General features: G+C 41.7%; 1 protein-coding gene and 1 long non-coding RNA gene across 2 annotated transcripts in view; one reads left to right on the top strand and one right to left on the bottom strand.

Moving 5' to 3' along the window:
* Window positions 1–9,953, bottom strand: part of LOC120369182 — a 78,514-nt gene extending 68,561 nt beyond the window's left edge. The window contains exons 1-2 of the long non-coding RNA XR_005582989.1: window positions 9,727–9,953; window positions 8,559–8,621 (exon numbers count right to left, since the gene is read on the bottom strand). This is a non-coding gene — a long non-coding RNA (uncharacterized LOC120369182). The remainder of the gene's footprint in view (window positions 1–8,558; window positions 8,622–9,726) is intronic.
* A 148-nt stretch (window positions 9,954–10,101) lies between these two features.
* LOC120369177 (homeobox protein vex1-like) lies at window positions 10,102–15,303 on the top strand. The gene is made up of 3 exons (XM_039482162.1): window positions 10,102–10,471; window positions 10,956–11,200; window positions 13,792–15,303. The coding sequence occupies exons 1-3, from the start codon at window positions 10,117–10,119 to the stop codon at window positions 14,161–14,163; spliced, it is 972 nt and encodes a 323-aa protein (XP_039338096.1). The 5' UTR covers window positions 10,102–10,116; the 3' UTR covers window positions 14,164–15,303.
* Window positions 15,304–16,768: the final 1,465 nt, after the last annotated feature.

Here is a 16,768-nt window from a genome sequence, read left to right as displayed (position 1 = left end):
AGTGACATAACTCAACACTGTTACAAAAGCCTTTACGCAGCAAAAATAAACCAGATTCAATTCAATAAAGCATTGGAGCAAAGCAAAAGGGACACACTGCAAAGTCAAACTCATCCAATCAAGACATCTACAAAAGCTGACAAAGAGGAAGCCATGAAAATGCAAGCTGCCTGCAGAAGTCTTGTTTGATTTCCCAGTAAGTTACATAGGTGTTTGCACATTACCCCAGTAAAGTACAGTCACCATAGAAACTGCCACAGTACAGAACAGATATACTGTATCTGTTCAGCCACAGAGCAATTTCTTAAAGAAATGCTCTCGGTGTATCTCAATGGGGTGTGGTGGGCATTACTTACGTATGCTTGAGAATATGTTGGCACATTTTCAGAATGGATTTTAATATTATTTTTAAAGAATCCATTAATTATTAGAGTGGCTCCAAACAACACAGTGGGTAACATGCTGGCAGACAGTGACACCTTGTTTACATTAGCTTTCCCGCTCTTGCTACCATGGTGGACCTGAGCTGGCAGTAGCAGCAGTGGGAATTTAATACCCCACTCCTGGGGTTGACCTCACCTGGCTACATTATGGTAAAAACTAATTTCTGTTCATTGTCTTGCTGCAAAAACATACACACACATTATTTTTTGGCAGTGAAGATATATCCTTAAACATGGGGAGAGGGGTATTGGAATACTGCCTTCCCTTGAGTATTTTTAATAGATCACTGTCATCTGTGAAGACAAGCTAACATACATTAGGGGCTGGTCCACCCGGAAAAGTTACATCAGCATATCTATGTCCATCAGGGATGTGAAGCCATAGTTAGGCATATGATGCTGACAGACCAGTGCCAGTTCTTGCCAAGGCTGTAGGCATCAGCTGAGAACTGACAAGATTCATAGCTGGAAACCAGACCAGCTCACCTGTACGTTAGTATTTTGCTGTAGCGTTTTAAGTGTAAACATAGGCTAGATAGAACACTGGCTGCCTGTGTTCTTAAGTGAGACTCTTAGCTACATTGATGACAAACTATGGTTCAGTTTGGCATGTTACATATTTAAAATAGTCTTTCCCTTAAGTGAGGCTCCAGGCATGATTCCCTATGGGGAAAGTGGAATCAAATACCAGCAAACTTCTGATTCAAATTTCATAATGTAAAATCAGCTTCAAAACACTGCCATGTACAAGGGAAAATAGACAATGTAATATGGCTGCTGGAGATGGGTTAGTGCAGCACAAGAGGGCAGACTAATGCCTCAGTGCTTAATAACACCTTATTCTACCAGTAGTTCCACTGACTGGCACTGCTTGAAAAGGACCTGGTGCCACATCAAGAGTAAGGGGATCATAATCTGGCCTTGTGTCTTAAAAGTACTAATAAATATTATTATTATTACTGGATGATAATAATAATAATAATCCATGAAAAGGGGACAAGAAATAACATACATTCAGTAGAAATTAGCATGAGAAGGTGGGTTTGAAAGGCTTTGTTAAACATTTCCATATTCATCATTTTATTGTTATGATAAAAGTTTTGCTTTAAAGAAAAATGTTAAGTTTGGAGAAAACAGTACGGGGCTGGGAGAAGAACAAGAAAAAACTGACAAAAAATATACATGACCTATATTTTTCTGCATTCCCTTTTCTTGATATCAAAGATGTATGGCTAAAATACATATATATTCTGATCAAGAATATGTAATTACATAACCTTCCTATGGAATTGACATCTATACAGTTTAACATGGATAAAAACAGAAGTAGTTTTAATTATTATTTTACTTAAATGTATTAAATTGGCTCATCACTATTTATTTTACTTCTATTTCGCATAACTCCTCAAAGTTGATGTAAAGATAGAATCCCGCAGTCCCACTATGTTTCATTGTTTAAAAGGAGTTAACTGCTTCTCCACTGCTTACAGAATACATATGGTTCGCATCCCTTTTCTTTGCATATCTATTCTAATTAGTGCCATATTAGAGCACATTCATTGAGCTGCACCAAGCAAGTACATTTGCTGGTAGTTTCTGGCATGTCCTGATGTTTCCTTCAGCAAATAAGCTATTAGAAGTCAGGGCATCTAAGGGATTGTCTAGATTAGAGAAATCTGGGGCAAACTTGTTTTGCACCAGCATAATGTGTTTACATTACAGGTTTGCACTGATTTATGTGTATATCTACATAGATGTATTATAGTGGTACAAATTCCACTAATCTAGACAAGTCCTAAATAGCCACAATGTTAACATGTGAATGGAAGCTCACACCTCTCTTGCAGCTATTATTTCAGTTTGATTTGTTCGGCTGTGTACTAAAAGAAAAGAAAACCAAACTGTTACATTATAACAGCTCTTTTTGCAATTAGAAGAGCTAGCAACTTCCGTTTATTATTCATTACAATGCCTACCACAATGGGGCAAGGATCTTTTTCAGAGCTTATGGAAATTACCGTAATACAAATTAACAAATACATTATTTATTGATCACGGGAGGGTGCTTGGCACAGTACAGATTTAAAGGGAAACATGATCCCTGTACACAGGCATCTTCCGTGTGCCCACCACTGTGATACCAAGGTTCCTATCCAGAGGGATTTACAACACTATTTAAAAATGAAAACTTACATTTTGGAAAATAAAGTCTAAGTGTCTCTCTAAGTTGTCTCTAAGGACCAGATCCTGCTCCAGTTAAGGCAGTGTCCTAGTTTCTCTGCTGCACTGGCTTTACACTTGGCACAGCAAAGTGGGGGCCATCATCAGAGCACTAGTTACAGTTCCCTGATTCTCTGTTCATCTGGTACTGGTTAGAGCAACCTCAGGAGTCTCAAGCCTGCACGAGTTGGCAAGTTTCCAATGATCATTTGCCAGATAAGGATAGCCAGAGTGCAGCACACACTACCTCCTTGCTGCCCTTCCACATCTGCATCATACTCCTTGTGCTACCCTGGCTCTGAGCCCACTGAGAAATTCCTCCTAATCTGGAGGTACTCTTAGTAGGGGAGTCAGGCCTACATTCTGCACTGCCCCTGCATTGTAAACAGGATAGAGAGGATAGCCCAGTGAGAGTTTTGCCATTGACTTCAATGGAGGCAAGCCTAGGTCCTGAGGGGACATTTGGAAAAAGTTCAAAAGTATGCAGTATTAATCTAACAATGAACACAACCCATCATTCTAAAAGCCAAGTGTTTTCCATTATCATCATGATCAACACTTTTGTGGATGTGACTTTTACAACCAACCAACCAATGCATTATTGATGAAGCTAGTATTCCTTTGTAAATTAGACTTCATTTTTCACCCTCACGCCCATCACAAATATGTGTACATCCAATAGGTGGCAATTTGATTGACTTTAAGGATTTTGCTTTTACTCTCAAATACATAAAAGCAGCAAAGAGTCCTGTGGCTCTCAAATACATACTCTCAAATACACAGTAATTCATGCTGTTACAAACACTTTACAATTGCTTATTCGGTGAGTCGCCTTAAGCCAGATGTAGAGCATTTCATTTCTCGTCTATTTAAAAGGTGACGTCTGATACTTCAGAATATGAAAATAGTGGGCTTTTAAAATAAGTGTATTGGTCAAGTTCAAATAGTGACTATGGGCTATATTGTCCCCTTTTAAGGCTACTTCTGTGTCTCAGGGGACTGTTTAGGGTATATCTGCACAGTAAGTGAAGGTGTGACTGTATTGCGGGTAGGCAGCTTGTGCTAGCTTTAATCTAGCTAGCCATGCAAGTAACAATAGTGAACAAGGGGTGGCTCAGGCTTCAGTGTGGGCTAAGCACCCCACTACAAGGTTGCCAGGGCCCTGGGTATGGACTGAGGTGGCTAATCTTCACTGAAGTCTGTGCCACTGCTTCTTCACTACTATTGTTATCTGTGCTAGCTATACAAAAACTAGCACATAGCACAGGTATGCCAACCTGCTCTACAATCACGCCTTCACTTGCTGCATTGGTGCCAGCTCCACTCAGTACAGGCACCGATGAAAGTAAGACAAAGGTGAACGTATGCTGCCTCTGCTCTCCCAGCCTTGGGACTGGTTTAGCTCACTGGCACCACTAGGTAAAGCAGTCCCAGAGATACTCAAATTTTCATAGGGGCTGCAAAAGCACAGCCGCACACCCTTTCCTTAGCCATGTCCTGTGTGCAGGTGAGACGTGCTAGCCCTATTCAGATAGCTGGCTAAAATGGCTTGGCAGCACCTTTGTATCAGCAGATAGGTGCAAAGCAGCCATACTGAGGGCCAGGATCTAGCCTGCTGGTTTTCTAATGAAGTCTTCCTTTGAGTGCAGGGTTAGCTTTTCATCCAAGTGACAGGGAATCGAGGGTCCCAAACTTGAGATTTGTGTGGCTCTACGGAGGTCAGGACCATCAGCAATACAATCCCACACTGATCCCCAGTCCTCTTGGCATCATTCTTTTAAATGGCATAGGATAGAGACAAGAGAGCTGTTTCCTGATTATTGCATACTTGAAGGCCCACTGATCTGCTTTTGCTCTTCCGCAGTTCTGTAAGTATGGGAATGTACCAGGAATGTGAGAAGTACTCTCCTCTATTGTTACCAAATAACATGCTATGATCTGACATTCTATCAGTCTGAATGGGCATGCTGTTACAAGTAACACATGTATGGCCCATTAACAGTGAAATGTTCTGTAACTCATTACTGCTGGGTTTTGTTTCTCAGTGTAGACACATCACACTACCTACACCTAAAGGAGGGCTTTTCCCATCAGCACAGGTAATACACCTCCCTGAGAAGCGGTGGCTAGGCCGACAAAAGAATTCTTCCACTGTCTACACAAAGGGTTAGACTGGCTTACCTACATCACTCAGGGGAGTTATTTTTCATACCCTTCAGTGATTTAGCTGGGTCGACCTAACTTTTTAGTGTAGACCAGACCTCAAACTATCTTGCTGAACAACAGCATTAGAACAGTCCTAAGATAAATTGAGATGGGAGGAAGAATTCACACTATTTGCTGGTGCTATTATTTGTTTGACAACAGTTTGTCTCTGGGCAAGCTTTCTCTACACAGGACCTTACACACTAAACATCCATTATCATTTATGGTAATTATGGCATGGGACCGATTCTACTGTCCTTATTAATGCAAAATGCCTACTAAATTAAGGTTTCAGAGTAGCAGCCGTGTTAGTCTGTATCCGCAAAAAAAAACAGGAGTACTTGTGGCACCTTAAAGACTAGGCCTTGTCAGTTCTAGGAATTGTTGGACCTGTAGATGCCAACAGATTTAGCTCCAGTGGAACTTATAATACAAACCTGGCTCAAATGGGATCAAATTTTATCTAACCCTGTTACAGGTCAAGAATTATTGTCAATTTTTTAAGTGATTTGGAATAATCAATAAATTCAAGAATACTGTGATCTGCTGAGAGACACTCTGCAAACAGGAAAGTCAAAATTCATCAGATAATTCATTATAAATAATTTATTTGTCCACCACTTCCTGGAATGCACACTCTTTATAAAAAAACACCTTCTGTCAGGATATGTGGTATCTACACTAGGGGGTTCTGCCAAAGTAACTATACTAGCAAAGCATTTTTAGTGTAGACAAGGCCTTAATAACAGCAATTTTGCTTCTGCAACCCAAGCATCTTTTTTTCCTATCTCCATAAAGGCACTATGTCTCACAATGTACACTTAACCTACATTGCACAGCACGCTGCAGCACAACTAGGGTCGGAGGCCTGATTCTCCACTTCATTACATCAATTTCATTCCAGAGTAACTTCATTGATTTCTTTATTTGATTTTGCTCAACTGATTTGATTTTCACTGACTCCATCAAGTTATACCAGGGTAGAAGATTAAAAGAATCAGGGCCAGAAATTGGCTGGTATTAGCAGTCCTCCTAGAAGTACATCTTTAAATGGGCAAACATAGCCTCCTCTATGTTAACCACTTAAAAATCCTCTCTGGTCCTGATCCCCATTGCTTTGCAACTATGTAGTCATTTACACCAATGTAAAGTAAAAGCAGCAGAGAGTCCTGTGGCACCTTATAGACTAACAGACGTAGCATTTTACAGTGATCCAAATGACTACACAAGGTGGATGGCAATGGAAAATTAGCTGCTTAATTCATTTCTGTAGGACACATTTTGCAATTGTGAAATTTAATTAAATTAATTCCCACCTTTGAAAACTGTTATGAAGGTAGAAAGTATTCTTGCTATACAGTGACATGGCTTCAAAATGCCATTCTCATGATCTGCAAGGCGAGGGCCCATGTACGATACAAATATATCTAAATCAGAGGACCCTGTTACAATATAGTCTCAATTTAGTGTTCAGCTGGGATCTTGGCTATGTTCCATACTGGGAGCAACACCCAAAGAGCAACTGTACCAAACGATGCAATAAAGCAATGACCAAAACCAATGCTTACTACTATCAGAATATATATCATGCATTAAGAGAAGTTGAAATAGCATGATGGAAGCAGAGCTATACTTAGTACAAAGCACCTTAATGAGATCTCCATTATAAAAGGGTATCCTTAGATCACAGTAGTAAGCTCTCAGTTGCATTGCCTCTGGGAGCTCACCTGGCCAGTGGTGTACATGACACACACTTGCTCAGTTTGTGCTATTTAATTTTGTTGTTAATATCTTTATGTATACGCAGATGATACTGAATACTGGAAGTGGACATTGTTTCATCACAGCACTTGCTACTTTGTGTATTTAACAATTAACAGTTGGCAATGACTTCTTCAACTACGATTCCTTTCATGAGGTGTATACTTAAAGCATCCTAGCAGTTTACTGATCAAAGTAGTTTTGGTTTCAAAATGTGGAGTTTTGCCTTAAGCTTGGTTCTGTATTTTAAATTAAGCCTTTTTATAATGTACAAAGCATTTTATGTATATTTCCTCTCTTCTTCTAGGTTTTTGAGTATCTACCCCAAAGCACTGGACACAGTCAATTCCATAGATTTCCCTGCCCCCACCTTCCAGTTTGTGCATGGTAGTTATTATTATGGCTTCCTTTGACTTGCTTACCAGAAATAAAGTTCATATAGTATCAGCCTGAAGCAATGTTATTTCATTTGTGAGTCAAAGTTTGTAACACGAACAGAAAAAGCCCCAAAATTCATTTGTATTGTGAAATATATAAACCAATACAGATGAAATATTAGAACAAAATCTTAAGGGAAGAATTCATTTTAGGTATTCAGACTAACAAAGCATTTTTAAAACAAACTAATAATAAGGTTAAAGCAGAGTAGAGCATTTTATACAGCAAGCATGTGTGCATACAACAAAACAAAGATAATATTAGTACACCATATTGATAAGATTTTATTTTCTATTTCATTACAAGTAATGTGTGCTTTGAGTAGCACTAGGCATTGTGCAGTATATGTTCATGTGTGCTTAGAAATATGAGTGCAATAGAAATGGCATAGTTTTAATTAAGTGACTTTCTTACACTTGTGTAAATTGGGAGGATTTTGAAGTCAATGAATTTACCAGAATACAACAGGGGTAGCTATGAGGAAAAGTTGCAGCACCTGAATCCTTTGTGGATCCCACGCTAAGTAAATTGTTGGATTTTCATTAAGAAAATGATTGCATTGTTATTGGATTATATAATTTTCTCTAATCAACCACTGATGTTTTCAAAACTTGCTTCAGTTTATAAATTATTTTACATTCTCTGTACATCAACTTTTTTTTTCTGATTAATTAGCCACAAGGGCTTAACCTTGCAAACAGTTATTCATCAGAGTAGTGGATTGAGTTGAATGGGACTACACACAGGTGCAAAGTTAAGCAAGTGTAAATGCTTGCAGGATTGGGATCTATGTTATTTTAAAATATATTTTAAATATTTATTTTGTGGGAAAAATCACTCACAAGAATCTTTCCTCCATGGCCATTACTCCATATTATCACACTAGGATCAAGATCACCTCTTGTCACGAACAAAAACATGCTGTTTGGTCATAGTCATTTTTTCCCTTCCTTTATAAACATATCTATAGAAGATATTGTTACAAATGGGAATAATTGTCTACACCAGTTTCATTAAAATTAATATTGTTTTACATTAAAATTAAACAAATACAAAAAAATTGCTGGCCAGGTCTAATATAGATATATGTTTATAGACTTTGAGGCCTTTTCCACTTAGGGATTATTTACAGATGAGGGCTTTGGTTAGTTCTGTAGAACAGTTTATTATAACATGGTTGTTCCCTACCCTTGTCTGCACTGGCCAAACGAATATTACCATAAATCACTACACCCTGCAGTTTCAGTGCAATGGGAAAGGAATATGCTGCTACAATAATGGAACTTCAGTCGCTAGCCATTTTGCCCAATTAACATTTTTGTACAATGCATACAAATTTTAAAAAGGCTTATCTTTTGTTTTCTTTTACAGCATGAATATTACCTCAAAATATGCAGTGCTGATGAGAAAGATAAGCAGATTCAGTAATTAGATAATTAGACAGGGTTTTCTCCAAATTACTAAAACGTAGAAAAATAACTAGAGATTTACCTGTGAAATTTATTCCGGGTGGGTAGTCACATAGAGGTCTCAAAGTTGCTGACTCATGTCATGCTGTAATGCATTAAGCACAAAATCATGTAAAGCGCGTTACATTATATGACGGGGAACTCCATTGCCTTGCTGGGCAATTGCATAAAGCCGCGGGGGAACAGACATCTCAGAGGGTGGAGTTATCTGACACTCACCATCTCACTGCAAATATAGCACCGTTCATAACAGGCTGACAAGAATCCTTTGAAGTCTAAGAATTAACATATCTCAAACATGTTCGGATCAGCATGGAGGAGTGGAAGAACATAAGCTAGTTCATTATCTCTGGGCTGTATAAACTCATACAGTTGGCGACTATTTACTGAAACAACCTGTAAAAGTGTTAGCTAGTATTTGCCGAGGCTAAGGACTCTGCTGTCCCAGACGCACTTCAGACTGTAAAAGTGGCTTTTTTTCTCACTCTTATCTGAATCCTCCCTTAACAGACTTTGCCTCTTTAACAGAGTTTACACTCCTCGTCTTTGATCTACTTTATAAAAACATTAGGGCTGTTTACTTTGAAATGCACCAGCCTCGTTTCTTTTCTCTCAGCTTTTTTTTTCTTCCAGACATTGACGGTTACATTCGAAACCAGCAGCTATTTCCTCGGGGTTTTCCTTTCTTTTCTGCCCAAGGCCCTGACACATATTCCCCCACTGACCGGTTTAATTCTAAAATAAAATCACTGTAAAATTAATTGTCTCTGCCTACTAGAGGATCAAAAGGGTTAGCTCATGCTGCCAAACAAAGGAGTAAACGTGATATAGTTTCTGACCTGTTAATGAAGGAATTTACTCTGCACTATTAAGGTCAATACGACTTCTGGGATAGATTTTTCTGGAAGCAGGAACAAGCCTTAAATGTGTAGGTAAGACAGGTTTATTTGCCATATAGTTAACCATACTTTAAGAGTAGTGAGAATACAGAAAACTGCATTCAACTACGTTCCCCACACCGCCTAGTTCAAACAACAAACACTGGCGCTTTTATCGCCCTCTGGCCAGGTATATCCCAACTGCCTGTCTACATAATGGGAAGAATATTGCAACTTTAATTTCCTGATGAAGTTTACCTACGCCCCAGGCCCGTGGGTCTGCTTTGCTCTAACCCTGTGCTCTTACCTTACCTTTGCTGGTTAGAACGGCTGGTGAACTTTTGCAAGCACTGGAGCAGCCAGGGTGGGTGTTTCCAGCTCCGTGGCAAGCGATCAGGCAGAGTCTTGGGAGCCTTTTTTTTCCTAACAGCCACGTTCTGAATCTTTGTTCTTGATCGTCCAAGATAAAGATTTAAACTCCTCGGATGGCTCAAACGCTGCAGTAGCTGGGGTGAGTAAAACAAAAGTGCAGGCCCTGATGTAATTATTACCAGCTGTATCATTCCGAGATGAACTTGGCGCCAGGTCAGGTAGCCTTGAGTTCTGTTAACAACTGTGTTCAGAGATTAGTCGGATGTAACAATCACCTGAAAGGGGAGATTAAAGGGTCTCAATGGGATCCTTTGTTCTCGGTCTCATTTGATGCTTTGGGGCCTTTTCAAATCACGTCGCGGAGGAGCTTTAAATATTTGGAGACCCAGGGGGATGGTTAGTCGGCCTGCTGGGGCGAGGAAGGGCTCAAAGGGGCAAAGGGCACGGAGGATGGAGAAGGGGTCTTTCTCGGTGGAGTGGCTCGCTCAGAGCAGCCACGAGAAAGCCCAACTTGCAAGCGGGGTGTCTTCCATCCACCACCCCTCGCGGGGCCACCAGTCCCTGCCCAAGAATGCAGCCAGTGCCAGCGGCGATCAGGAGAAGGGAAACCCAGCGCTTACCAGGCCAAGCACTAGGAGCCGGGAGAGGCCGCCTGAGGGCACCCGGCGGAGCCCAGGAGACCAAGGTGAGTGCCAGCCCTGCCCACCCACATGTGGAGTGGGGCAAGAGACAGATCCTGGTCTGTCCCAGCCTGCGAGAAAAGGGTCCCCGAGTCTGGGGGACAATCGCAGTCTTTGGAAGGGGGGGGCAGGCTAGGGGGACCCCATTGGGGCAGAGACCTGTTAAAAAGCTGAGCCCAAAACTCCAGGTAATGTGGACGCTTGTGCCAGAGCTGGCTGAGAGATGCTGCCCTGGCCTTCCCACCCACCGGCTGGGCTGAGCCGGCCTGCCGGTGGTGAGGCCACTATGAATCCTCCCTGACAGAGGCCAGGCGCGGGAAGAAGGGCACTGGTGGGACATGGAGGCCCCATGTGGGTGTCGCCTGGCCAGCTGAATTCAGCATGTAATGCCACGTGCCCAGGGCCGGCTGGGGCATGAGGCTGCCCCCTCCTGGCTGCGGGTGGGGCTGCGGGAGTCTCTCTTCTCACGCCTTGCTCCCGTTATTCCAGCTGCCCCGAGGGAGCTGCAGGAAACTGGCCCAAGCAGCGCCGCGTCCAGCCCGAAGGAAGAGGAGGAGGCGGGCGGGGAAGGCAGCGGCTCGGAGAGCGCCAGCTGCACCCAGCCGGGGCGGCCCCGCACCAAGTTCTCGGCCTCGCAGCTGCAGGAGCTGGAGAGGAGCTTCCGGGAGCAGCGCTACATCGGGGCCAGCGAGAAGCGGCGGCTGTCCAAGGTGCTGAAGCTCTCCCAGACCCAGGTGAGGGACACGCCAGGAGGAACTGGGGGTGCCCAGCCGCTCAGGATTACACTCCACGCGAGACCACCTGTTCTCCGAGGGGGGGGGCGGGAATATATTCACGTGAAGCCGCCCCCCTACTGTGAAAGAGGCCAAGAGTGTGCGAGAGAGAGTCATGGGATCGTATCTTCTGTAAACTCTTTTCTAGTCCCGGGGCTGGAGCTCCACGAGCCCTAGTTAAGGCGGGTACTAGCCCTACATTGATTCTACCCTCAGCCTTCCCCCAGCTTAATTCAATCCGCCTGATCCTGTCTGGGAGAAGGTGTCTCCTATGCAGCGCCTCATGTGTAATATGGAGTCCTCGTTGTGTCAATGCTTGCTCCACAGCATTGCTATTCTTAATTCCCACAGATCCTAAAGGAGGAGGTGGGGGCGCAGAGTGCTAGTCACCGCACAAGCGGATAGGTTGTCCCGAAAATATCAGAATCTAATTTGACAAGATGTTACAAATGGGCGTTACAAAAAGTGAACGGGACAGAGGACGAGGATCCGTGACAGGAAGACATACTTATGTAGGCTAGCTATGGGCACAATTTGATAGTTTCAAGTGTTTGTAGATTTAAAGGCTCTATAATGAATAGATATCAGCAATCCCCATGGGCCATCTACCCACCTCATGACTGTCATGAGGTGGCCACAACAGAGAAAGCAGCAGCCAAGAAATCACATGGGGAACCAGTGGGCAGCTGCTCTGTAAGAAAGGGAGAGGGAGTCACAATGGGGCTGAGCCAAAGAAAGGAAGAAGGAAATGCAGAGACAGTCCATAGACCAGCAGCTTGCAAGCTAGGAGTCCCTGCACAACACCGGTAGGCTCTGCAATTTCTGAACCCCACTTAGAATGATAAAACCATATGGTTAAAATGGACCACAAGAGGCATCTAGTCTAACCCCTGCCAAGATACAGGAATTGTTGTCTAAAACACATCAATATAAGCAGAGTTTGGGACTTACCAAGAATGCCTTTGCTATGTCTAAATGACACACACACGCAAAAAACCACCGTAGCAAATCTCAGAGCTGGGGTCTACAGACTGGGGCTTGCACTATAGTGCTAAAAATACATGTCTGACACTTAGTAATTCTGAACTGTAAAAAAAAATATTTCAGATACAAACTTTGTTAAATGGGAGATGGGGTGACCCTATATCACCACAGTGAAAAATAACCCTTAAAACAAGATCATTTTCCTCCCTCCCCCAAAAAGAGACAATGGAAATTAAACAAATTACAACAGAGAAGCTGGAAATACCATAGCTAAGATTCCACTTTTTAAAACACAGAAATGCATATCTAAGGTCACTCCATGTTCTCTTACATCAATCTGACAACACTTAAACAATGAGCCAGATTTATTCCTGGCTTGCAGTGAGTATAAGTCTACTAAAATCAATTGTATTGTATCTACTCTGGCCCAATATGAACAGCAAATAACATTGCATGCTTATATAACCGATGACTCCCAAAACCTATTTTACTAGACTACTCTAGGCCCAGTTAATCCAGCAGGAGTAGTTGTGCTTAAAGTTGAGCCTATGCCTAAATATATGCAGGACTGGAGCTTTAGTTTGAATTTTAAAATTAATGCACACTAAAGACTTATTGAATCAAAGGTCCACCAGGGTTTGCAAATGCACATAACTAATGACTATGTAGGATTACATACAGTCTATTAAAAATATCTGGCCACTTCATTATTCAAGAGTGTACTGGGGAAAAACATTAATGTTCTAATCACCAAAGATATGCTGCTAAATGCAAGTGCTGCTGGACACAGCTACCCTATCTACAAATGCAAACCTCCTGCAACCCCAAATCTCTTAATGATAAAAGCATAGTGTAGTGAGGGGTCAAAAGATCAATATAGGAAATGTGATAGCTGAAACATGGGATGGGAAAGAGAGTAGCATGGAATAAAGTTAAGGTTTGGGTAAGCTTCCTGCACACTGCCATACTATCTAATTTTGGTTGGTTGGTTTTTTTTTACAGTGGAACCTTAACTGAATTTCCAAGCTAAAAAAGATTGCACAATTTAATATCCTTAGTGTGTTTCCTATGAAGTAAACTGGTTTCTTGCCGCATTAAATCTGAATTAAGTTCCCTGAAAAATAGGGGCGAAATTCTGCTGTTCTCTCTCTTGGTACTTATACAGTATGAAGGAGGTGCAGTGACTGAGTGCCTTAACCACTCAGCTACAATCCTGAAGGTCTGGGTCCGAGTCTATCTTGATCTCATACTGAAAGGCCACCTCCAGTGCATTCAGATGAAAAATGGTTACCTGCTACATTGGGCAGTCAAAGGTGATCTGACATGATGCTCTGGCCACATCACTCCCTTGTGGACATTGTCTATGAAACTGCATCCTTGGGGGAAAATTGACTGTTGTATGAGGATCATTGAAGTCAGGGAAAATGCTCCAGATTCATATAGTTGTAACAGCAGAATTTGGCCAATAATCACCAACACTTAATGCATTTCTAAAACTTGTAGAACCATGTGCACATCTTTATTTGGCAAATGAATTAGTAATAACCTCTTGGATGTTTATTTTTCAGATAAAAACCTGGTTCCAGAACCGTCGTATGAAGTTCAAACGACAGACCCAAGATGCCAGGGTTGAAGCTCTCTTTTCAGGCTTACTTATACCTTATCGTTACCCAGAGATCCAGACACCCAATTATCCCCCTGGGATGGAGTTCAACGTCTCATCTGCTGCTGCTGTTACCTGTTCCCTTCACCCAGCTATGCCAAACCCAGCCCTGCTGCTACCTCCTGCTCCAACTCAATCTCTTCAGCCAGTTGTGCCAACCCCAGCCCTGCTGGTGTCTGCTGCTCCAGGATTTTCTTATCAGTCTACAATTCCAACTGTCTCTCTAACCCAGGATCATAATCGACTGAGATTCCAACCATATCTTCCTCCCTCTTAAACATGCATAAAAGTGCTCTGAGCTGCAAAATGAACTTTTTTTAAAATGAACTACCTGAAATCATGAAGAGTACTTATTTAACTTATTTTTATTATAGTTATTAAATATATTCAGTATTTCAAAAACTTTATTTTTTTTGGATATTTTGTCTTTAAAGCAGTGTTGTTAAAGGGAAACAGTCAAGAATGGGCTCAAAATGGTAATTAGAATAGGCTGACAAATGGTAGAGCAAGTTGATATTGCAAAAATTCTACTCCCTTCCTCCAACTGCAGACATATTGCCATCAAAACTTCAATGAAAACTCATAACTGGGAATAATGGTGTGGGACTATAGGAGTGATTTTTGCTGATTATTAATTTATAATAACCCAACACTTATTGATAAAGTGTTAACTGTCCAACTTATCTACTGAATCCTATCTGCAGAAATACTAATCTATTATAATAGCTCATGTAGTTCATAAGTGTGTGTGGCAGGGGTGGTGGCGGAATTGTTTAACAAGTGCATGGTGGGGACAATAGGGTGTTTTTAGTTTCTAAGACTAATAACTTTACCAGAATTTAATATTAACACTTGAAAATGTCCCTTTACAAACATTGTCAAACTACCTCTAAGGAAACTCTTGTAATAATTACAGTAAAGTATAGTAATGGGAACACTTGATTGAAAAAGGGTGTGTGCTTGTGAATGGTAAATACAGAAGTTTAAACAACTATATGGGACTAGGGACCATCATGGCTTTTACAAGTTCATTTGTGGGTAGAGGCACCTTGTGATTAAATCTTTTTTTGGGGGGAAAACAAAACCGTAATAACTAACATCCATTTTCTGTGAAATAGCTACCACTAGCAAGCCAGAAATGTCTCATGTAATTAATACTTGTTTTCTTATATTTCATGGAACAAAATCTTGTACTCAAAACTCCTATTTCAGGGATCCTTTTCTGAGCGTTGCAAAATTTACATTTTACACTAATTTTAATATTCAAATTCCATAAATATCTAGTCCTGTGCAAGTGTCATTCAAGACCAGTTAACTTCAGGATGTTACTCACAAATTTTATCTGTGTATGTGATAAATATAAACTGACTCAGCATGAGTGCTTAAAATAAAAGGTGACTTGTTTTATTACTCTCAACTTCATGGCAGTTGTTTTGTAATATAACTTTAGAAGGCTGGATGTGATCAATTTCAAGGAATGGTCTGGGCATCGATATGCACAAAACTATTGATTGTGGTGCAAAATGGAACACCCAGAAAAACCTGATTAACAAAGACACGCTGGTGATGCAGGCAAAGGAGCTTCACCCCCTACTGCTACCTGCACCTATCAGTGAGAGCCAGCTTCACTCCCTGCCTGGGGACTGAAATGAGACCTACAAGGAGGGCTGGTGGGGGGAGAGGGGCAAGAATGCAGATTTGTAGGGAAGCAGTGGAGACTGGAGACCTGGAGATGGAAAGTGGATGGGTGGGGCAGGGGAAAGATAATGGAGGGAGGAGAAAGTGGGAGTGGTGAGGGAAGCAGGGACCCATATAGGTGAAAAAATGGGGCTGGTGAGTAAGAAAGGACCCGGAGTGGAGGAGATAGGGAGACTAGAGATTGGGAGTGGAAAACATGGACCTGTCTCTGGCATGTGATGGAGAGGACCATGGCAAACACACAGAACCTGTCATGATCAAGGGGGAGGGCGGCTTACATAAAGTCCCTGAAATAGATGGGAGGGTAGCACATAGGGAGCTTGTGTGGGATGAAAGGATTCTCTCCTGCATGAATACCCTCAGCCTAGGGAAGCTACGAAGTGCAACTCTTTCATCCAGGGTCATGACTGAAGTACCAGCATTCTGACATTAGAGGTCACCTATGGCTCACAACACTTCTTTCCCTTTTTGTTTTGCCTAAGGGAACAGTACAGACAACTCTATTTACTCTATCAGTTAAGGTTGCTCAAGTGCATACACTGAGTTGTGAAAACCCCTACAAGGCCTAGGCAAAAAGTGAAAATTCAACAGCACATGTTTTGTGAATTCATGCCAGTTTGCCTGAATTATTGTGAACAATCCAAAAACCTCAAGACTTCATTTCAACATTTTTTAAATTAAATGTTATTTTTGGTTCAAAGAGACTTTTGACACAAACAAATTCAGTCTTTACTTTCAGGAAAGTGGAGGGAGAGAAAAAGGTTGGCTTGGGGTGAACTCAGTGCCTCCATGCTCAGGCATCAGCACAAGAAATTGAATGTTTTGCTCCTCTGTCTGCAGCAATATTTGGGGGTAGCCATTGATACAGATACCATGTGTCTGGAGAGCTAAAGCAGCAACACAGTGGCCTCGTCTCAAGGGTCAAAAGGGTGTGTTTTTCAATCATGTTAAGCACACTTTTAAAAGCCCTATTAGGCCCAATCTAACAACAGACAGAGGCGCTTGTGGCATGCTGGGCTTCCTACCCATTGCACTGTGCTTTGCATCCCCGCAAGCAGACAAGTATGCATGTCAGGGGTTCTGGAACAATTTTTATAGTGAGGTGCTGATGATGGAAACCATATATTTGGTGTCTGTTTTTACTACTTTAAGCAAGAGGATGCAGCAGCACCCTTAGTTCCTAC

This window comes from Mauremys reevesii, linkage group 7, assembly GCF_016161935.1.
Source record: "Mauremys reevesii isolate NIE-2019 linkage group 7, ASM1616193v1, whole genome shotgun sequence".
NCBI classification, from domain to species: Eukaryota; Metazoa; Chordata; order Testudines; family Geoemydidae; genus Mauremys; species Mauremys reevesii.
Note: the sequence above shows the minus strand (reverse complement) of the source record. Positions and strands in the feature narration are given on the sequence as shown.